At 39.2% G+C, this 23,150-nt stretch overlaps 3 protein-coding genes across 6 annotated transcripts; 1 reads left to right on the top strand and 2 right to left on the bottom strand.

The window, feature by feature from the left end:
* Positions 1-531: 531 nt before the first annotated feature.
* LOC144630328 (uncharacterized) lies at positions 532-11,785 on the bottom strand. Its single transcript, XM_078488680.1, has 7 exons — positions 11,515-11,785; positions 11,059-11,111; positions 5,583-5,655; positions 5,136-5,289; positions 4,423-4,560; positions 2,888-3,890; positions 532-1,460 (listed from the first exon to the last, which is right to left on the bottom strand). The coding sequence occupies exons 1-7, from the start codon at positions 11,768-11,770 to the stop codon at positions 714-716; spliced, it is 2,424 nt and encodes an 807-aa protein (XP_078344806.1). The 5' UTR covers positions 11,771-11,785; the 3' UTR covers positions 532-713.
* LOC144630337 (E3 ubiquitin-protein ligase TRIM45-like) lies at positions 6,270-9,829 on the top strand. The gene has a single exon (XM_078488692.1). It carries the CDS (start codon positions 6,524-6,526, stop codon positions 8,732-8,734), a length of 2,211 nt encoding a protein of 736 aa, XP_078344818.1. The 5' UTR covers positions 6,270-6,523; the 3' UTR covers positions 8,735-9,829.
* Positions 11,786-12,548: 763 nt separating the features above from the next.
* Positions 12,549-21,941, bottom strand: LOC144630510 (uncharacterized). Of its 4 annotated transcripts, none has more exons than XM_078488861.1 (6): positions 21,701-21,941; positions 17,098-17,361; positions 16,396-16,473; positions 15,660-15,897; positions 14,880-15,208; positions 12,549-14,039 (listed from the first exon to the last, which is right to left on the bottom strand). In XM_078488861.1, the coding sequence occupies exons 2-6, from the start codon at positions 17,195-17,197 to the stop codon at positions 13,012-13,014; spliced, it is 1,773 nt and encodes a 590-aa protein (XP_078344987.1). In that variant the 5' UTR covers positions 17,198-17,361; positions 21,701-21,941; the 3' UTR covers positions 12,549-13,011. The 4 variants fall into 4 exon arrangements, with proteins under 4 accessions (XP_078344987.1, XP_078344988.1, XP_078344989.1 ...); XM_078488862.1 differs by lacking the exon at positions 21,701-21,941 and adding an exon at positions 20,050-20,123; XM_078488863.1 differs by lacking the exon at positions 21,701-21,941 and adding an exon at positions 19,778-19,951.
* Positions 21,942-23,150: the final 1,209 nt, after the last annotated feature.

Below are 23,150 nucleotides of genomic sequence, written 5' to 3'. Positions count from 1 at the left end.
CTTTTATTCGATCATCCTCGTCATTTGCAAGCCGGAGTACCCCCCCCCCCCCCCTGGGGCTGAGGGTAGACCGTGGAACGACCGGTTATTGGCTGTTATTGGTGACAAACAAGTCAGACTTTGATTCTAAAGATGGCTTCCGCTCAGGTTGTCAACAAGACAACAATTGCTTTACTGAAGATCACAGTTCAGGAACTAATTAGCTTCATGCATGTGATTGACATTCTTTTCAACGTTATTTTCGAAGCTTTAAAAGGAAGGTCTGCAAAGCGTACATATATAGCTAGAAATGTCGGATCAATTTAGGTTTCTGGGAAACTGCTCACCTACACCTCCCCAAACCTAACATTTTGCCCAAAGCGATAAGTAAGGGTTAATGTTAGGTTTGGGGAGGGGGTAGGTGAGCAGTTTCCCAGAAACCTAAATTGATCCGAAATGTCCTATTTAAAATTTGGCTTTCTCTGCGACTGAAAGTTTAATCTAAGCGCTGAAATAAAAGCACAAACAAAAACAATTACCATTATTTTATTTAATAAGATCTAATATAATTCAAAAAATAAATATATCTGATATATACACAAATAATATATAACTTGATAAACTCTGTTTTAAACGTTTGAAACTACAATCAATAACAATAAGCAATAGCTTTTTCTAAACCATTATTAATATCTATTAAGTGTTATTGTTCTGTAAAATTTTGATTGTCATATTCAATGGAAGTAGATCGCCTCACAAGCCACAAGTTGAAGTAAAACTGGAAAGTACGTCATTTTATCTTCACCAAGTATCGCCGTGACAGTTCGGTTAATCCTTTCGTGCTCTTCAAGTGACACGTTGGTGACGTAATGATAAACAGCGGTCAGAAGCCTGGTTCCTAATTCCTTCTCGAGGTACATGCGCAGAGCCTCCATGTGGGAGTAAATTGAATCATGGGAGGCAACATGGTCTAGGTGCAAAGTCTTTCCGCAAAATGTAAACTTGCAAGATGGTGCTAAGACATTTCTCTTGTTTTCAAGGGCACATTTCTGTTCGCCTAAATCCAAATGCTCTCCATCTGGAGGATTGAAATGTTTTTCAGGTCTTAAACTTTTACTGTCACTGTAAAAACTGTGCTTGTCTCTCTGTAAAACACTCAGGGTTTCACTTTCGTTTGCGCCATTGTAACTTCCTCTTCCAACTTTTCCGTCTTTGTAACTTTCGCTGCCGTCTTTGCCACTTCCGTTTCCGTTGTTGCATTTCTTTTGTCCATCCACTTCTGGAATTTCAAACACAGAGGGTCGTCTTTCCTGCGAAACGGTATACGTCCTTTTACGAATCTCGCCCTCGTTTCCAGTCCCTGCTGTGCCAGTCTTGGCCGTTGGTTGATTTTCTGTGCTAGAAGTCTGGATTTGCTTCAACGCCCCTGAAGAGACATGGCGCTTGGCGGTCACTTGAGCATGCGCATGTGAAAAGCATCTCTAAAAAAAAAATGTTTTGGTGTCAGTTGTTGTTGGGACGACAAAATTTTTTCATTTATATAAACTTAACCATAAACACAAAGCATTTTTAAAGTCACGGGAAACAAGTGCCCAAGCTTTCACATGCGAAGTGTCACAAAGGGTATTTGAGTACCAGAGCGCAGGCCAAAAGAATATAGGTCTTTAAGACACAGAAGCATACCGTACATGGCGCGTTTTAGGACTCGAATGCATTGCCTCCAATCCCAACGAACGAAAATTGTGATTTTTGTGGAGATTGAAAGAGAGAAAATTCTTGAACACTGTATGGTCTCCAATGCAATGGTTATGGGACACTGGGCTTACACAGAACCATCCCCGCCCCCCTCTCCCTTGGGATGCAGAATATTTTGCAGCTTAAGGTCGCGGGGGATACCAACAGCATGAATAAATTCATGAAGGGAAATTTTGCTTGACCTGCATTTTTTAAAACGCTTATTTCTCGGCTGTTATGGGTGCGATTAAGCTCAAAATTTACAGAGACATAACGAAATGATGAAAGATTGTGAATGTCATATTTTATTTGGCAGATTGCATTTTACGGCGATGTTATAGCCTCGTTAGTGCCAAATTGGGAAAAACATGATTTTGTGGCAGAGTTTGCGGAACGAGTAGAAGACAGCACACCGCGATTTTGACAAAAACTAATCAGTCAATACCTCTAGAGTGTCATAACAGAAGCGGATTTTTTAATTTAAAGTTTGCCAGCAAGTTATGGTGGTTTAAGTGCTCAAATTTGAAATTAATGTCTTCTACCTCTTTCTAAAAGCGCTCTTTTAAAATTCCGCTTCTGTTATGACACACTACAGTATTCATAGTTTACCTATCTGCAGTGGCAAGTCATGAAGCTCTGTATCCGCGCTGTATTCTCTGCCACAAAATTGTCGGAAAAGTCCAAACTTTGAGATTTCCGAAGGTGTCCCGACCTAAATACGATCATTTTGCCAAGGAGAGATGTAATTATGGTAATTATATTCCACGCTTTTATGGTGAGAACAATGCGTTTTCAAAAAGGACACGATTGTTTATGCCGAATATTTTTGTGATTACTCTGAGAACACTAGTTGCAGAAATAGTAAAATTTAAATAAAAATAAGCTCAAAGACTTCCTACAATCTATATGAACGTATATCGCTAGGTGTTGTTTCAAATTGGTTAAAATATCAAAGAAACAGGGATTTTTTACAAATCACGCGCACGCGCCCATATTTTTCTCCAGTCATAAATATCTCGTAAAGTTGTCGATGTGAGTCGTTGTACTTCGTGCATACGCTTTAAATAAATGCATAATGATGAGCCTAAGGTGTCCCCCGCGACCTTAAGAGAACTTTTTTTAGCTGTCAATGCTGAAAATTATGAATGAATTCAAGCTAGCAATTGGCACTTACATTCTCCTTGTCAACTTTGTTGATTTCCGACCCACTTGTGAGCCTTTGATGTTTCTGCTCAACAGGCCAGCAGGTTTTATTAACAGCAGGTATAGCAGATTGACGTCTCGGTCTTGTGCGCATGTCTTCAATACATTTCGGCTGACACACAGACACTGTGGGCTTCTGCTTCTTTTCTTCGGTCACTGAAGTAAGTCTGCTGCTACAATGAGAAGGAGCGGCACTCGATACACTTTTCTTGCATTCGCGCGCTTTTGTAATATTGTTATTATCTGACTTTCTGGTAGAGATAACTGTTGGATAATTGAGAGCAAAGACATCGTCTTCGTTTAGTGAAATGTCCCGAGGTTGGCCTCCCTGCGAATGAATTCGTCCCTTGGGAATCCTTGACCCAGGCTGCGAGCGAGCAGAGGTCTGTTCAGAATGCCTACGTTGCTGAGCATGCGCTAGTGCAAGTAGGCTGTGCTTCCTTACTTCGGCAGGACACTTTCCACGTAAATGTTCCCGCGTTTTTGGTACGCTGTCAGATGCATAGATAGGCTCCCGTTTTTTTGGTGCGTTTTCAGTAAAGCCGGAAAGTGCCCGATCGTTTGGTACACTTTCAGAGGCGCGCCGTTGTTCTTGTTCTTTTGGTGCCTTGTTACTAGAAAGCCTTCGTTCTCTAGAAGAAGTACTTCTGGAAATTTCAATGGAGACATTTGAGCTTTGTTTAACTTGACCTTCTTGCTTTGAAACACTGAAATTCTTAACCGCATTTACTTCGTCGCGTCCTTTCTCCGTTTTCCCAGGGTTTGAAATTTGAGAGCAGTCAGGACTTGTTCTGGTAGAGATGTCTGAAATGTCTGAGGCAACACTATCAGTCCTGTCTCGCTCGAACTGAAGGAACTTTTTCACGTAAGGCTGCATGGCAGGAACATAAAGCAGCTGCTTGGCGGAGGGCCTGTCGTCAGGGTTCTTTTGAAGCAGGACGGAAACTAAGTCCTCCAAAAGTGGTCCATAGCATCTATAAAGAAAACAATTTCCATCAGTTTTTTTTTCTTTTTTAGTTTAAACAGAACCTCATAAGGGTTAAAACGTGTAACGCGCATTCACAGCGTTTGAATATTCAGTTTTGCCAAGTGCCGTATTTAGAAACACGAAGAGGTTGTGTAAATTTCTTTCAGCAACCAAAGAAATTCGCTTTTTGTATCCAAGTTTTCCAGACTACTTAATGATGATAAAACAGGAGAAATTAACCAAATTTAGCTAAATTCAACCAAGTTTGTTAAAAAACATGATTATGCCATCGAGCGCGAGCTAGCACGCACTGTGAATTTAATCCAAGTATTGCAATTTTGATTGGTTATTTTTTTTTCTCATGATTTTCCAAATATGGCACTTAATTAAAACGAATGTGCAAACGCTTTGTACAATACAAATCATATGGAGTTAAAAGTTTCAATCCTTATGGGTTTCTGGTTTAAACTTACAAGTGATCAGGAATTAAATAATAGCCAACTAGCCTAACCGACGGGATGTTCTCATTTGTTACTTACCCAGGAATAGGCGGGTATTGTCCCTGTAAAATCTTGATAACAAGAGCGGAGAAATTATTCGCGTTAAACGCGTGCTTCAGTGTTGCCATCTCATACAACACACAACCTAGCGACCACATGTCGCTCTTGTGATTATAGCTATAAACAGTTAAGGACCAGAAAATTTAAACTACAAACACACATATATAGAGTTCGAGTAGTCCCTAATTTTTCTCATAGTTAATCAAGTGGGCAAACACGTGGGGGGGGGGGGGGGGCAAAATTAACCTCGCGCGAATGCCTCCCCGCATTGCGTCTCCTCGCGCGAGACGATTTTCGCGCGCGTTCGATCGCGTACACAACTTTTCGTAAGGAAAAGTCTGCGTTCGAGCCTAGTGGCCCATCAGACCTTATCCCGGTTCTAGTAGCATAAAGCGACTAAAAGTATTTCTACTCTCCCCAGGATGGGATGCTAGTCCATTTCAGTGTTACCCCCAGCATTAAATTCGTCACATTTATACATCTGGGCGAAGAGAGGCGCTATGAGAGTAAAGTTTCTTTCCCAAGAACACAATTTTTTCTCGATTAAATCGAGGAAAATGAGAGACCACTCATAGTCTTTACATAAAGACCTCAAAAACCTCGTCTGAAACCAACTTTACTAAGAGAACCTTTGAAGAATAATTTCACGATCACTTTAATATCATTATTATATTAATTCTAAAGAAAGATACGGTTTTCTTTGACATATCTCGGGTGACAGATAGTATGGCGTACCAACAGTGGTCTGCGCATGATCCAAAGTACTGTTCAACATCCGGGCAATGCCGAAATCTCCAAGCTTAATGATGTCATCTTTACCGAGGAAAATATTCTGTGTTTTAAGATCTGAAACACAAAACTAAGTGGTAAACGTCTCATTTTCAGAGGGTATACACATAACGGCAGTAAACGCATATGATTCCCTCTAATTTTGGCATGTTTTAAAGCATCATGATAACAAAAGATGATAGTTACCATTTTGAGATCATTTGAGTTCAGGAAATTTTCCGGCCTTCATTACCCAACCGTAAGAGGACAATTCCACTCCAGATTGAGAGTTCTCTGTTACCTTTTTTATTAAGGTAAACTTGAGGAGAACTTGAAAAATTATTTTAGCATAAAGGCTATTTTATACTTACCTCTGTGAAGGATGTTCTGTCCGTGAATGTACTTGAGGGCGAGGCAAAGCTGAGTAAACCATTCTAAAATTTGCTGCAATATTGTAAAAAAAAAAAAAAAAATTATGAACTTAATTGAAATAATAGACGCAAAGCTTGTTCTAGTGGAAATGCGTGAATCTTATTCGTTCTCTCATTGTTGTCTATTTGTAAATCTGCGGAAATAATATAGACAAATGTGTCGAAAATTTAGACGTAAGTGGATACTTTCCAGAACAGCTAAATCCGTCCAATTTGGAGAATAGTTCAGAATTCAATTTTTGAGAAAAAAAAGATTTTTGCCATCGAATTCACATAAAAACTCTTAAATTTTTGGCGTCGTTGCCTAACCGTCAAGATGACGTTTTAAACTGTGATAAAGTCTTGAATTAGGTCATTTTCCTCAACCACACTAGCTTTTGCACGCATTGCGTACTTATCTGTCTAAAATTAGACAAACGACAACTGGTTCGATCTTATCAAAACAATGCTCCCAGCAGACTATAATGGCCCATCTACATGATGGTCAGCTAACAATTTGTTTGTTAAAAAACAGTCAGTCGTGACGTTAATCGGTTCTGTTTTCTCAGAATCTGAAACAGACGGTTGTCGATGTCATGTCTGTTTTGCAAGAGCTTTAGTTAGCAGCGACGCTCGATCACGAATGAAGTTCTTTTTGAGGCCTCTTACGAAATCGTACCACGATCACGTTAATAACTCCAAATAGTAAAATTGTTTTGATAAAAGGTCTAGGAAGACTACATCTTGCATTTAAAATATGCAATGCCTGATTGAACAGGGAAACTTAAATAACATCTGATTGGCCACTAGTAGACAGTAATGACGTTAATTAATTCGGTTTTCTCAGAAACTAAAATAACACGCAGTTGTGTTTCGCAAGCTTCACTGAGCGACGCCAAGCGATGGAGTCGCTTTTGAAAAACCTCAAACAACATCTTACTTGCTCGATTTGTCTCGATATCTACAACGAGCCCAAAACTATATCATGTCTTCACACATTTTGCTGTGAGTGTCTGTCGAATCATGCAAGAGCAAGCCACAGACAAGGAAAGTTTCTTTGTCCGGAATGCCAAGCTCTAATCGATTTACCCGAAGGAAATCGCTTCAAAAGCTTGCCGAGCAGTTTTTTCCACAACAGTTTGTTGAGTCTCCTTGCTGTTCGACGGAGTGGCGATGGAAGTAACATTACTTGTTCCCAATGTCGAAGGAACAACTCCCAAATGTATTATTGTTTTGATTGTGGACGATTTATGTGCCGAGACTGTAACAACGCACACGACATGTTAAAGGATTCGTTTGAAGGGCACAAAGTCACGCCAGTGAAGGAGTTTAAAGCAGAAGATTACGAAGCCTTGCTGATGCGACAGCCATTCTGCTCGCATCAGTTCCACGAGAAAGAAATCACGAGATTCTTTTGTTTTTCGTGTCAAGCTTGTGTTTGCCAAATTTGCATTGTCACGGATCACAGGAATCACGAGATTATTCTACTCGACAAAGCAGCCCATGACGAGAAACCCAACATTATGTCGCGCGCTGAAACGATCAAGGAAAAGATAAGCGAGCTTGGTGAAGTGATTCGACAATTTGAAGAAACGATTTCTGAGCTGAAAAGAAATGTCGCAACTGCTAAACGTGGAGTCTCGCAAGCTGCTGAACAAATGATCGCAGAGATTCAAGAACGCGAGCGAGAGGCGATTGTATCACTCGAGACTACACGCGTGACGAGACTCGAGAGAATTAACTCGGCTATGGAAGAAGCGCAGTCCCTGGTCAAACAAATGAGACAAGCGGTCGAGTTTGCTAATAATCTGACACAGAGAAGCTCAAGCTCGGATATTATGCGTATCAAAGAAACTTTAAAGCAGAGATTTGAAGTGCTGCGTGCAGTTGAAGTTCCTAAACATGATGAGAGCGCAGTCATCAAATTCACCGCGGCTTCTGTAGCGCACTTCAAATTGGGTTTCATTGAGACCACTGAAAACAAGGCAGACGCAAATAAATCAACACTTGAAGGACTGGATCAAACTCTTCAGGCTGGTGTAGAAGCAGAGTTTACGTTATGCCCCAAAACATCTAAAGGGAACCTGAGTAACCAGGCCGATCTCAAAGATCAAGTTGAAGTTCTGATAGAACCCGCTAAAGATGTAAAAAATGCGATGGTTAGCGATAAAGAAGACGGTAATCTGCAATTTGAATTTACTCCCAAAGTACCTGGTGCCTACAGCATTGAAGTGAAGATCAATGGCGATAAACTTCCGACCTGTCCTTTTACTATGCAGGTGAAAGAACGTGAACTTGTTGTAGTCGGTGAGTTGGACTTAAAATTCTTGCAAGGAGACGTACCCAAAAGATTGTTTGGAATCGCTGTTAACACGGAAGGCAAGATAGTTGTGACAGATTACAATGGACACTGCGTTTATGTTTTCGATAATGAAGGCAACTGTTTAAGTAAAATTGGCAGCCAAGGATTAGATTCTGGACAATTTAATTACTCAGCTGGCGTTTCATTTTTTAACGACAACGAGATTCTGATTGCAGATTTCGATAACCATAGAATACAACATATAAATATCCAGACAGGAACTGTTGTGAAAAGCTTTGGAAAATGTGGTGCAGGAAAAGAAGAGTTTAAGATTCCATTTGATGTTTGTTGGGATGATGAAGGACGCATCGTTGTAACCGAGTTGGGCAATCAAAGGATACATGTGTTGTCAAAGGAAGGAAAAACTATTTCCATACTTGGAGACAGCGGTCCAGAGAAACTCAACTATCCAACTAGCTGCATTCCTTACAAAAAAAAGTTTCTCGTATCTGATGGAGTCAATAACTGCATTAAAGCTTTCACTCAGTCAGGAACTTTTTTGTATAAGTTTGGAAAACAAGGGAATCTTGATGGACAATTTAACTGGCCGTATGCTATGCTTGTTGACAGGTCCAATAATCTTCTGGTGTGTGATAGTCACAATAACCGAGTTCAGCAATTTTCTTTAGACGGTCGCTTCACAGGCAAAACTATCACTCATTTACCAAATCCTATTGCAATAGCAACAGCACCAGATGGACGTATTCTCGTGACTAGCGGAACAGCCAAGAAAGTTTACATATTGAAGTAGATGTTTCAATCTTCAGTATTTGTAGTTCGTTTGTGTGACGTCATGTTTCTATTTAACAATTAGATTGTGAGCCCTTTGGAAGTCAAGTTGTTTTAAATGTAGGAAACGTGAACGATTAGAAATTTATGAAAAGTTAAACGAGTCGCCCACAACCCCCGGGCCGCAACCTTGAATTCGCTTTCAATATCGTTGCTTTATTTATTGATACACAAAAAACTTGCAGGTTGAGTCTGTTAAGCCATTCTTTTACTGCTCGTCGATAGGACGATGAAACTGTGTTCGTTTGTAAACCATTTTAACCTTTATTTCCACAAAATGTCTCGGTGAAACACGTCTCTGAATGTTATAAAATTAGAAATTGCCCGCTTTTAAAGCGTAAATGGATATTAAATGCTTTTTTACCTTGTAAAATCTTCATTACATATTTCGGTACAGTCTTTATCTTCTCCAGCACCGCCTCGAATAGTAAATTATCCAAGTCGTTCTTCACGGACAATTTAAAAAGCGAAAAAGCGGCGTCCATTCTGTTCACAGTCGCACGCTGTCTCGCTATTCACCTTCTACAACAGAATAGATAGTGAGTAGCGTAGCCAATCAGAGAACAGCATTTGTGATAGAACGCTAGTAGATTAATAATAAATGTAAATATATATGCTGAAATTGAAATGTGAACGAATCTAGTAAACAGTGTGATACAAAGTCGTTTGGTGCTCATGTCTTAAATGAATTATTGTAATATTTGTTACTTTTGGTGCTGTCTTAAAGCAGACGAATCGAATATGTACCTGATTTTTGGCGGTTTTGGGAGTTTGATTTATAAATGAAATATATGATTTTTATGCATTTTCTCTGTTTTCACTAGGTAGTTTTAGACCTTAGTGTCTACTTAGTTCAAAATTTACTGAGACGATTATTAAATGTTTTATTAGAATATGAAGTTTTGTGTGTGCAAATGTCCGACGACTTATGTGAAAAAAGTTGGAGTGTTTTTGGCCAATTTATGTTATGATTGCGGCAGCGAAATAAGCTGTTATTATTTGAACTGTTTTAAGCAGACTTTAGAGATGTGCGAGCTTAGTACAATCTAATACAAAAAATAAAATAAAATAAGTTGCAAAACTCTTTTTCATGTTTTTGTTTCATATTTAGAGTCAAACGCAAACAACCGAACTCGCTGAAAGGGTGTGAATTAGGGTACACAAATTCCTCGATAAGTGCAAAACTTTTTGGCCGAATCCGCCAATTGTCCGTCTACTATTTCCTTTTAAAACCGAATCCGCATTACTTGAAAACATAGTGTTGAATAGTTTCACTGCAGCAGACAATAAATGGTGTTTCTTATAAGCCGTTATTTTAAAGAAGTTTCGTTTCATTGCTTGTTTTTGCAACAATTCCGCCAACATACTGACGTAGACTGGCCAAAGTAATCCGAACTTCGTTTAGTATCTACGATCCAATCTTCCTGAATTGAAGAGACCAGAATCCAGGCCAAAATTCTTAGCTAATCCGTGATCCACTGTATTTTTGCAATCCGCGAATCCTCCCAATGCAAGGGGGTGGAGGGAAGGAGGTCTGGGACCGAATAACGATATTCTCACAACTTGCAACACGATCGATTCATGTTCTAGTCAGCGGTTCTTCGATGGTGCGGCAACAGGCCATCTTTTTCCGCGAAATGGAGGCTAATCTGAAAGCCCGCCACAAAGGCGACCAAATCTGATTGGCTGTCGAAAACTTGTTCTTTTCACCACAATCTACGGCGCACGCGCATAAACAACCCGGAACCATTTCCTAGTTCCGGATTTGGATTAGCCCAGAGCCGTTTGTTTCCCGATCGCTGGTCAAGGGGAACGCTGGCTCTGGGTACGAGATTGTGTTTTGGCAAGTGCCGAGTGAAAGGATCTGATCCTGCGTCTTAGAAATATCCGCTGACTACGGCCCCTATGATTGCTTTGCAAGTTGTAAGAGCATCGTTTAGATTTCATTTAAGGGAATGTATGGGAAGTTGATCCCTCTAGTTCTCCCCCGGCTCGATGAATCGCAAAAATTCACAATGCGTTCTGTTTTTAGGCCAAACCTGCCGATCCGCGAACTTGTCCCCCCTCCCCCCTCCCCCCGCCTACGTTGAGAACTCTCTAACCCTGCATTTCTCTTTGAATTTATTTTTTGGTTAGGATGGAAGAAAGATAAAAAAGATCATTATCACTGAAGTGAACCACTGGATTTAGAACTGCAAACCTTGTCATTACCAAGTGTGAAATTCTCCCAGCCAGGATTATAGACATTTTTGAGAAGAATCGAAGGGATAATTTCTGGAAACTTACCACTTCTGGGAAAAAAAATCCATTCCTCTCTCTGATTCTGGTGTATAAGTCTCCTGTTTAAAAAATATAATTTTTTTAAATGTAATTTTACTCAGATTTGGATCCGTTGAATCACAGCCCTACCACCCTCGCAGGTTTCCAAGATAATTCAAGCAGAGAATGGTAATCCTGTGGTTAAATCTTTGCGAAATGAATGAGACACGAGACTCATTGATTTCTTCACCTTGCACTTATTAAACAAGCGCCTCCTTTCAACATTTTGTTAGAAACCTATATGAAGATATCTTGTCTTACTGAGTATATCCATTGCCGGCTTGGTTGACAAAAAAATTATTAACAGAAAACAGACGAAGCGCAAATAATGTATACCGTTTACAAAACTATTCACTCCTGTTTAATGTTCCACCAAAGCATTAAACTGGCGACAGAAAGCTCGTCTTTATATTATTCACTTACCTTTTTCAGCAAATTCCATAGCAATACACAACTTTCCCTGAGCAACGAACGCCTCTTTGTAACGCACAATGTTCTTGTGTTTCATCTTCGACAAAATCTTCGCTTCGTTCAACGCAAGATGGCGGTCTTGTTCAGACATGGCGCTGACGCCCAGTTCTTTTAAAGCGTACTTTCTCTTACTAACGATCGACTCAACTAGCCACGCTTGACCGAAAGTTCCTGAACCAATTGGCTTAATTTTACTGTAGCGTTCCATGTTTAAATCCTTAGCAAAACGAGTAATGTAAGTTAAACTGTTGACTTATACAGAAATAAACTTCAACCGCTTTTGAATCCAATGGTTTTTGTAACTGAAATCTCAAGAGACCGGCATCACAAACGCTGTAAATTCCTTCACTTCATTTCGAAAACAAAGTAATATGTGATATTCTCGTGCATTTTTATAAAGCAAATGTGGACGATCGAATAATTTTACTTTCGGTATTTGTAAAACGCCATTTTCGGTAGAGGAATTTAAGACATAAAGAGAATTAGATAACAGTTCATTTGTAGAGAGCGCGAGAACTGCGTTACTTTACTTGAAGGTGCCAGATTACGTATGATAACTCTTTCTACGGCAAAATTATTTGCGTTTGAAACTGATGAATGTGCTTAAGGCTGGGGAAACAAACACATTTTAAACCTTCCTTTACAAGAATTAACACTTACAAAATTTCTCTTCCTACTACCTTCTCAACCCTGCGTTTGATTAAAGTTTAAGTCTTACGTCTTAATTCGTCTAATCTTAAGTTTTTGTTAAGCAAGTTTTCAGGGTCTTTATTCATTCAGTTTACGGGCTTACTTCGGTATAAAAGCCCATGAAATTTGTCTTTGTTTTGCAGCTATTGTTTTCCTGTCGTCTATATTATTTTGAGGTTCCTTGTTGTCTTGGTCTTTATTCGGTTTACATAAAGCGGGTGAGTTTCAAAGGTTCTTACACCGAGAATGAGCCTAGTTTACCTCAGTCGACAGAGCAAACGCTACATTGTTGGAAAAATACTTTATTTCTATTCATCTCTAATTTTACATCGCCTTTGCTGCTTCCTAAGAGATTTCTGAGCTTTAAAAAGATGCTTTTTAAACCTTTTATTGACTATTGCAAAAATCTAAAACCATTTCGTTATAAAGACGTAAAAAAGTTGAGTTCGTTGTTGCACAACTGAAAGAATCAAAGAAAGGAAAACGATTCGGCCTTAATAGTAATCGGCGTCTAATTTCTCCTTACATACCAATAAAAAGTCAAATGGGCGGGTCTCGAGAATATGGTAACAGATCAGCAAAGAGAAACTATCTTATCATAAAATTATCCTATTAAAATAGTGCAACATCTAATTTTGAACGATTCCTTGAGCTTTGCTTTCCTCAGCCGATCAATTCATATAAAAAAATGTGTTAAAGTTTAATTTTGCTGGGGCTTAATCAGCTCGTTTTTTTTTTTGTTAAGTCCGCTAGCGCTATTTAAGTTCTTTCTTCTCTTTGATAAACATCTTTATCATCATCGTGATCTTCATCTTCATCGTCAACGTCATCATCGTCATCATTATCATTATCGTCCTCCTTGTCACTGCTCCCACCATCATCAGTTCCATCAGACACCTTTTGGTTGCGCGACTCTTCATACAGGACCCTTACACAATGGGGCTGCTTTTGAAGGTCCATAAACTCCCACCCGAAATGATTCCCTCCTGGTAGGGTCTTGTTTATCCTCCTATAGTACATAAATTTATATTTAGGTCCATGGTCCTGCCAGTTTGACCAGATCTTGTCCAGGAAAGCGTGGTGACACCAGAACTCTGGTGCGACTGCAGATTCGTCTTCGGACATAGTTCCGCCTACGGCATTATGCAGATCGTTATGCATATAGTCCCTAACGCCAGATTCAAATTTGTTAAATTTATTCCAAGGAAGTTTAATCAGGTACTTAACATACCATTCTCCAGGCAAATAGTATTTGTAATCGAATTTTCTAGACAAACAATCAGAACTTAACCAGCTTGGTAAAGACCACTGCCCGGCTTTGAAAGGTCCACTACGGACACACCCAGTTCGAGATTCTCCGTTACCGCCAAGGCCGTGAGATCCCGGGTTCCAAATATCACGTATGTCGGTGTGACGCCACATGCGCTTGCGTGACACTGCTCGCGCCCAGTTCCAATACGGCACGGTCACGCGACAGTCAACGTGACGCAGTAGATTTTCGAATATGAACAGGTACCAGCGATGCCAAGGGAAGAAAAATGGCTTTTCGTGAATGATATCGAAGAACTTTGGGTGAAGCCTGGTGATAAGATCATAAGTACTCTTATAAGGGGCCTCTTTGGATACTATTTTAAAGGCCCTCACGAAGCGACGCCGCTCCTCGAGGGACATTTCTATGAAGTCTTTTCGTATTCTGTAGCAGTTAGTGAATTGTTCGTCTTTACAGCGGCAGCGGCGATTGCATTCATCATAAACAAATCCCTCTCCAGAACAGCTGTGATCGAATCCTGAGGGGAAAGTTGGAATGCAAAATTTGTTTAGAAATAAAAATTTCAAGTTAACAATAAGCCGAGTAGTCTCTTTTTTTTCGTCATCAGAGGCACCCAACAGACCGTTTCGGTGAATATCTGTTTGAAAGACCTGTAATCGCCTACGATTTTCAGATTAAAGTGTGATGAGAAATTGCAGATACGTTCGGAGAAAGGCCAGCAACGATTTTCGAGAAGGCAACAGTGGCTCATAAATTCGAGTAATAATATTTCGTTCCCTAAATATTTTTGACGTTTGAGATCCCAGCTAGCATATCCGACTGAAAAATCGCTTTTCTTAGCGTTTAAAAATAATGCTTCAAATCGCCCAAAAAGGACACCTAAGCGTAAAAGCGGTGTTCCGACATCTATAGTAAAACTGTCTCGTTGGGCGCCACAGGCGTCGTTTAGGGTTATTTGGGCGTTCTTTGCAATACTTTTTCCTACTTATTGTCTGAGCATAAAAACATCTTCTGTTGCGAAATATGAAGGCGTCACAAGTGGTGCAAGGACCATGGTCAATGAGCACGCCTTTTGACCAGTTAATCAGCTAAAGGGTTAATGATTTAAGGGCTGCATTGTTAACATAATACCCACTATACGCTGCACTATAGCATTCCTTTTAATGCCAGTGGCGAACAGATTTTTGGGAAATGATGTTGCTTCTATAGGAACTCAGAAACTTATAACATGTAAACGCAATCAAGATTGCGTTAAAATCGTCTAGCGCAATATGGTGCGCCTGCGTACGTACACTTTGTCAGTTGACTTGTTCTATGGAAGTGAGACAAAATATCTGGGACACAAAAAAGAACTTACCTTTGCCTTTAAAAGCCTTGGAAAGCCTGAGAAGATCTGGGAACGAGCCTACTCCAAACAGGTGAGTCTTGAAAGGTTTACTGACGACCTTATTTGGTTCTTTGTTAGTCACGTGCTTGCCAACTGTCAAAAGAAACACTTCTACGCCGTCGTCGTGAAGAGTTTTGGCGGGAAGAGCGGCCAGTGTTGAAGAATTTAAAACTGTACTTTCTACGATGATAAATAGGATTTTATGAGATGAATTCTTTTCACTTTTTGCTTGGGGGTAGAGTTTTGATTTGACGAAATTGAGTATACGATCTAGAGGAGAGTTTTGCCCAGATTGAAATCTGTTGACAAAGAAAACGAAACTGTAATTAATATAATTATAGTTGAAATGACTTATTTTATGTTTGAAAAAATTACTTCATTGTGAAAGTGCTGAGAGCAGGTAAATTTATCATTTAATTTGCACTGCAGTGCAGATTAAGGATAAGATAGATAATCTATATTTTCGCACCGAAAAAATCGTCAGCTGATTACAAAAATTACAATAATAAATGAATAATCTCAAACAATAAAGGATTTACTCTATTTGTGATTTTTGAAAATTCTTTCAAATTGCACTTGCTTAAAGACCTGTGCAATTTTGAAAGAATTTTCAAATAACATTCGCAATTAATGTAAATTGTTCCAAATTGCACTCTTATACACACGGTTGCCAATACACTTATAAGTTATACAATTCAGATTCAAACAGTGTGATCAAATTGTTTTGTGATGGTTATTTTAAGTGTTTACCTGAGAGGCGTTATGGCTTTTAGGGTACATTCCATGTTCATAAATTTGTACCAGCTAAAAACGAGGCGAGGGGCTGAGGAGTGAGTTACCATTGCGACCCTGGTTCCTGAGGGGGATACACTGAACTCTTGTACAAGGTCCCGCACGAATGTCTTGAGTACGTTGAAATTTCTAGTTCCAGTAGCAGAGTTACTTGGTATGACCACGGTAAGTTGCATTCGAGGAGGCAAATGAGATCCTGCAAGATACGAAATCAGGATGAATTAGAGCCAAACAATGGAACATGTTAGGGCCGATTTATACGGTACGACTTTATCGCATGCGACAAGCTTACGACAGGCCTACCTTTTACACGCACGTGTGTCTGTCGTAAGGATATGGTTAGATTGATTTACACGACACGATTTGTGTTATAGTCAATGTATTGCGTAAGCGTGTCGCATGCGACAGTCGAAGGTAAAATCAGGGACCGCGGAGCAGGGGTGCTGGGGGGGGGGGGGGCTTAGCCCTACCCCCAATATTTCCCCCACTTCAAGTTACTAGTCAGCCTCCCAATAAGAAAAATGCTCCGCGGTCCTTGAAAATTGTACCGTCTAATTCGCCCCTTAAAGTATGGTTAAGATGCGGGTATTCCGACTAATTTACTCTACAACCATAAAGCTAAGTTATTCTTCGTACAAATAATTGAGAAAAGCATGAACCTAAAGTTACTTTTTTGGAATAAATATCTACTCACCTTTATTTCGCTTGGCTAACTGAAATAATCTCGCAGATAAAGCTTCCGCTGTGGACTTGATTGATTTAGCAGACATTCCTGCCGGTGAAACAACAGAAAAGAAATCAAAGGTTATGCATTTATGTCATACATATAATAATGGAATTAGGGAGGCGCGGTGGTCTAGCGGTTAGTACACTGGACTCCTGTTCGAGCAGTCCGGGTTCGAGGGCAAGACATTCTACTCTGAAAGTGCCTCTCTCTACCCAGGGTACCGGCGAATTTATTGTTGGGGATAACCCTGTGATGGACTAGCATCCCATCCAGGGAGAAAAAAAAATACTCCTAGCTGCTACATGCTACGAAAACCGGGATAACCTCCGGCCTGACGGGCCACTAGGCTCGAACGCAGATTTTTACTCTTAGCACAAATAAGGTCGATTAACCATCTATTGCTATTTACTAGCAAAGTTTTTTTTTTCAAAATAGACTACTTTATCCATTTAACCCCACTAATCTAACCAATAAATGGGTCACCAAAATCGGGGCCCAATAATTGGGGGGGGGGGGAGTTGCATTAAAGGATCCGAGAAACTGCTCGTATCTCGCTGTATCCCTAATAAGGAGGTGCCGGTCACATAAACGAGATGGTTGAAAGGCGAAATTTCACTTTACTGTCATAACACAGGCGGATATCTGAAGAGACAAGTAAAACTAACCTACCGTTTCCCTCGCGATCAAGGTCTTTCCCATTTGAGTCAGGAGGAAATGATGTCACAAGAAGGCCTATCAGTAGGCATCTCAGAGTATGGCGAGCATGCATGGTTCTACTGGTCCAAGGCTCTTCTGCCGAGTGGTGTCCTGGACTTTTAGTCTCTCATCATGTCAGCATTTGATTGTGTGTATTCAATCTTCGATGGATTCATCTTTCTGCAGTTCTGCCGCATTTTATTTTCCTCGCTGCCATGTTCTTTTTACTTGAGAACACTGCAAAATAAATGTATTTTTAAACATAACTCTCGTCGTTTTTGTCCTGTTACCCAACCAACCGAACGCCTGGAAAAGGAAACCTCCAATGCTGGATCAGGATAATCCTAAGAGAAAGGACTCTATGAAGCAATCCGAAATTAAGAACCGCTTATCATCACACGTAGTTACGAAACCAATATCATTTCAAGGCTATCCATGTAAAGACATTAAGATCCCCTCGGATTTCTTTCAGACTAGTTGAACATTGTAGCGGCCAACACTTGAAGGATAAAACCTTATTCTCTCTGACGTTGCTAGCTGCAGCTCTTAATTTTCTTGTCAATGAGCCATTTAGGGGAAAAGTATACTTCTAACCATTAAAACATAGACGAGTTACTGAAAACACACATGTACGTACACAGAATGCGTTAAGTCGAAACAGTTAAAATCATTCAAACAGTCTTGACAGGGTATTTTGTTGTTAGGAAATTTCTTGCTTTAGAGTTGCAATTGGTACCTGTACTTAGCAAAAACTAAAAATGTCTTAAATTAGGCTGCATGGCAAGTTTGCAATTACAGCAAGTTCCAAAAAGCTGGAAGCGACTAAGCACATGGGGGCCCCAGACGCGGAGCTAACATCCGATATTAAAACAGCGGTTTGTGTACATAATACATTCCTTTGAACCTTCGCAAAATGCAGGCGTCTCTCGCTAAAACTCTGTATTTAATGCAATTGTTTCGTCCCCGGTTACGGGCCGAAGTTTTAGGAGACAAAATGATTCAATATTTAAGTCGATTAGATGGATGCAAATATGACTGCAATCAATTAACTTACTCCATATTTATATTAGAACTGCAATAAAAAGCTTGCATGCCTTTGCAAAGTTTGAATACACCTTCTTTGTTTAAACAAGTATATTAAAAGCAGGAAGAAAAATAAGTCACAGCAAGATTTTTTTGGAATTAAGTTTAGCCATAGCATTTGAATTGGGAATTTATAAAACCAACATTTGTGTGAGAGGGTAGTGTAAACTCAGGCACATAAGTTTAACTATACATAACGATCTAAGCTTACCTGCCTTCAATAGAATTTGAATAGCATTCTCTTGATATTTAAGCTTTCACTTCGCTGATTCTCTTTAGTCAGTTCACTGTTCTCTTGTGGGAGCGATATCGATTTAACTTCGGCGATGGATCCAAATAAACCGTACTTGTACAGAATAACTACTGAAGAGACTGCTCCCTTCGAAGTTCTTGAAATCGAAGGCAAACGCCAAAGTCAGATTAAATATTCGAGCTGTCGCATTGTATGTACACAAGATTTTAAAGTCCCACACATAAAATAAACAAAGATTTCAAAGAATCTAGACTTTCGAATGCTTTTTTAAAACGATCGTTTTTGTCATGGGAGGGGCTTGATAGTGGAGTTGTTCGGAAGGTGGGAAGAAAAACAATATTACACTTCGGCCATATAAACGTCGTCGTAACTTTAACACTTTTTTGTCACACCGGGTTTACCAAATATAATTTACGCAGAAATGTGTGTACCGTATATATAAAACCAGCGATCTTATAGCAGTACCTGATGTAACAGCTTTAGGGACGGACCATTATTTTCTTGGAGGGGTGGATGAAAAATTTTCCTCTGCAAACTTTTTTTTAGTTTATGCACTTCTGCAAACATTTTTTTTTTCGAAATTCTTACTATTTTTTGTTATACATATCGTTTTTGCAAACAATTTATTTTGTCTTTCCAGGCCCTGCAAACATTTTTTTTTTTCAATATTTTTATTCCCCCCCCCCCCCTCCAAAAAATTAATGGTCCGTCCCTTAAGCGACCTCTCTGATGACGAAACGTGAAGCTCGAGCTCTATCATTTCCAGTCTTCCTGCTGTTATAAAGCTAATATTGATGAAATGTTAAGCCATTTTTTTCCTTAATGATTGTGACGAAATTAAGGGAGCTAAGCGGCAGTTTATCCGGCCAATTTGCAAGGCACTAACATTAACTTCAAATCGATGGCAAATAATGGGGGTGTGGGGGGGGGGGGTGGGTAAGGTAGAAATTAGAAAAAGCCAAAGAGATATTTACCGAACAGAAAAAAGGATGGCTAAGATTAATAAGATTTCCTAGACGACAAGAAAGGGCTTTGGTCCTGCTATTTAGGGAGGAGTAAAACTACTCGTAGTCACTTAATTAATGCTACGGAAACTGTGTTAAGCTCCGGCCTGATAGATTACTAAGCCCAAATGCAGACTTTACTTATCTACTTATGAACGGCCAAAGGAAACTTTTAAAATCTTGGGTGAAACGGAACATTTTAAGTTATTGGTATGGCTGTAGTAATAAAAAAAAAAAAAACAGGCGTCTTGCTGAGAATTTAGCACCATGTTAAGTCTGAAATTTTCTATAAAACTGCCAAATCAGAACAAACCTTTGTTAAGACAGACACCTTAAAGGAAATGTTAGCCTAGCATGTTGCGCACATGTTAGGCTGTTCACTCGGCAGTTCATTCGGATCGTTGTTGCTGCAGTCTTCATCCGTTACATACATAAACAGTAAAAGCCGAAATATTAAAACCTACTGAGTTCCGAAACTCTTTGGTTTTAAAATATCATAAATGGCATCCCACAGCGTTGGAACTATTCCATCGCTCAAACAAATCAAACAAAACAAATGAGATCGATGAGTATAAAATTACTTACCTCAAAATAAATTGTTCCAAAAGGTCTTTTTTCATTCCCAATCTCTCTTAGCAAGAGATATTAGCAAACCAAACATGCATGAGTTTTTTAGAGAATGGTTACAAGAGTTTTACAGACTTTTTCGAAACGCGTATAACATTTTTTTTTTGTTTTTAAATGACTAATGTCAAAACTTTGAAAATAAAATGAGAAAAGCAAAAGCGTTAAGATTTAACAAGTTTCGTTGCCTTATTGTAAGAAAAACACGACGGAACATCACTGTTAAAATGGTTAATTGTGGTCGTGTTGGTATACGAAGCTTTACCATGCTTAGCTTTCTAATGTGTAAAACCTAGTGTCAAAAACACTGTCAGATAAACTGTGGAAACCAAAATAGTTTTCGAAAAAGTCTATGCACTGAGATATAAATACAAAACATTCACCGCAGGGGGTGTATTTCAACCACTGGTCGTTCAAGAGAATTATCTTTTAAAAGACAACTTATTTACTCTTTGAGTTTTTCCATATTCGTATTATTTCAATACTGAATAAGGATATGTGCCGACTGTTCGGAAGGCATTTCATATTGGGCTTCAGGCGAAACACAAATAAAGTGCCACGACAGGTACTTCTCACTGTTTTGTGTAAGAGCACTTGTTCATCAAGGACCACCAGAGGATTGTTTATTATTCCTGTGGTTATTCATTCCTTTGTTTACAGTTAAGAATTTGTATTTCTACGAGAACGGAGAAACAACTGACGAAGTTTCAAAAGGTCATTGGGCGCGGGAAAAATATCGTTCTGAGACGAGATTAAGGGCGCTTTCCATTTAATATAACTGGCCGGCCGGGACGGTAGTTTTGAGTGTAAAATGGGCCTTTTCCACATGATTTTCCTATTAATACCATAATAACAATGTATAATATTTATGCGTTTACTGATATATGACAGGACAAATCTGACAAACAGCGAAATTCTGTTCTCGAATAAACCGGTCTGGCGGGCCAGTTCTGACAAATTGGTCAGCGCCCTAAGATGAAAAGCTATGAAATAGAGGGTTCTAGTGGAGTTTGAGTAATAGCCGAGAATTGTTCAAAATTTAACTGTCAGCTGACAAATAATGCAATTTTTAACTGAAAGCTGAGAACTGAGATCTTTAAAATTTACTGAAAGCCCTGAGAACTGGACTGAATTTTTTTTTATATGACCGAGAAATTGCCGACATTTAACTGACAACTGATAATATTCCAGCACCCTCATCCGGAAGACAGTTTCGCTTGATGTCACTTGCATTCTACGGTTTGACTTGCAAAACAATATCTATGTTGTGGGTCAGTTTTACTTTTAGTCAAATCTGGTATTTTTCTTTGTTTTTTATTCAGTATCATCTATTACAACAAACCAGAGCAAAGGAAAATATCAGATTGCAGCATTTTAGGGTAAAATTGAACCCCGACAACTATATTTGTGACACGGAGCTTTTTAACCAATTTATGCCACAAGCAAGTTGTTGATAAACTTGCCTTGTTCTGTCATATGGTGCCCGGGTTCACAGCATGTACATTGTGGCAAAAACTACAACGATTTGTATGAAACGTTAATTGATCGCTATTAAAGATCACTGTTTGAAATTATAATAAATGATAATAAACAACCTTTCAAGCTTACATACCGCATGAAATGTTGCGTCCATGTGTCTTGAACGTGAGAGCTTGGAATCAACACTTTGAAAATACATTTTTGTTTTGCTTTTAAAGTTCACGTAAACTGTGGCAAAAAGTTCCAATGTTGAACTGTGATTCACTTGATAATCGGTTGACTGAAGGGCTCTGATTACTCGAACACTTCACAGAAGTGTAGAACGACATCTTTCATCGCATTTCTTTTACAACCCGGTCTCAACTTATTGGGGTATAAAGGTTTTGCGGGAGACGCCTGTTCAGAACAATGCACATCGCGCTTTGTGTGCCCGCGTTCCTTTTGGTCAGTACGTATAGCCGTCACATCGCCAAAGACTCTCTCAGTCAGTAGTTGGTCCCAGGTTGACCGAGAGGGTCAATTCTGTTCCCATACTAATAATAAACATATATTCGGTTGTAAGAAAGCCAAAAAATTGTAACTCTGGATTTTAATTAGCGTTACTACTAACCTCAAGTCGAAGACCGGAATCTAAATTAATTTTACTATCTATAAAACTGAATTTGAAGTTGACACTGGCCGTGAAAGGGTGTCTTACTCTAAAATACAGAGTACTTTAGAGTACTTTCGGTCATACATTGTCTTTGCAACTCAAAAAAATATCAAAATATCAAAATATCAAAATGTCAGTACAGTAACTACATCTGTGTCAGTCGGCATCGAATACAAAACAGTTTAGGCTTCAAAAAATGGGTTCTTTATTTTTACAAGTGAGCTTAGACAGTTAATCAGTAACTTACGGTACAGTCGAGATAACAAGTTCAGTATGTTGCCCTATTTCCCGGACACCCCTATTTCCGGACACTTCGACTTAAAAATTTCGTATATCGTCGTAACATTAAAATTAAGTTAAACAAAAAGTTCAGAAGACTTAGCGATTAGTCTGCTTTCGTTTGCCCTTTTTTCGGCCGAGCTGTGCTCCGTTTAGAGGGGAAAATTCAAGTTTTCGTGGAGGTAGGTAAAAATTATTTTCTTCGTAAATCCGATTTTTACAGCGCGTCAAACTACATCGTTTCAATAAAGCGCTCTGCTCTCGCAAAGTGCGCGATATATTATATTTATTTATATATTAAAGTAAACGTAAAAGGACTAGGTTTATCAGCATATAATAAATTTTCAGTTTTCGCTCTTAATTTCCGAGCACGGTCACCAAAGAGTTAAGTTGAATTTTTGATGAGGTGTGCCTAATTCCGGACGCATACCTACAGCAAACTTGTTTACCTATTTGAAAACAATTTTATGGAATAGGTTTTGAAAACCAAGCATTTTTGTAACTGTCTGTGCTGTATTAAAGCTTCGATACCTGTTTTGGTTGGTATTGATTAATCTTCCTTGGCGAACTTCGTTTCAAGTGGCCGAAACCTTCGCTGAACATTGTTTATGTCAATGGCCATGGCCTGATGATTTCCTCGCTAAAATTGAAA

The sequence above is a fragment of the Oculina patagonica genome, chromosome 11, assembly GCF_052425735.1.
Source record: "Oculina patagonica isolate OP01 chromosome 11, crgOcupat, whole genome shotgun sequence".
Taxonomy (NCBI): Eukaryota; Metazoa; Cnidaria; class Anthozoa; order Scleractinia; family Oculinidae; genus Oculina; species Oculina patagonica.
Note: the sequence above shows the minus strand (reverse complement) of the source record. Positions and strands in the feature narration are given on the sequence as shown.

Bases quoted from the DNA above. Each gene is read 5' to 3' on its own strand.
- LOC144630337 (XM_078488692.1), top strand. From the start codon at position 6,524: ATGGAGTCGCTTTTGAAAAACCTCAAACAACATCTTACTTGCTCGATT.
- LOC144630328 (XM_078488680.1), bottom strand. From the start codon at position 11,770: ATGGAACGCTACAGTAAAATTAAGCCAATTGGTTCAGGAACTTTCGGT. The intron at 3,891-4,422 runs GTAAGTAACAAA...TTTTCTTTATAG, and splicing joins CAATACCCGCCTATTCCTGG to ATGCTATGGACCACTTTTGG. The intron at 1,461-2,887 runs GTAAGTGCCAAT...TTTTTTTTTTAG, and splicing joins ACAAAGTTGACAAGGAGAAT to AGATGCTTTTCACATGCGCA.
- LOC144630510 (XM_078488861.1), bottom strand. From the start codon at position 17,197: ATGCATGCTCGCCATACTCTGAGATGCCTACTGATAGGCCTTCTTGTG. The intron at 15,209-15,659 runs GTAAACACTTAA...CTTTGTCAACAG, and splicing joins AAAGCCATAACGCCTCTCAG to ATTTCAATCTGGGCAAAACT. The intron at 14,040-14,879 runs GTAAGTTCTTTT...CTTTCCCCTCAG, and splicing joins CAAGGCTTTTAAAGGCAAAG to GATTCGATCACAGCTGTTCT.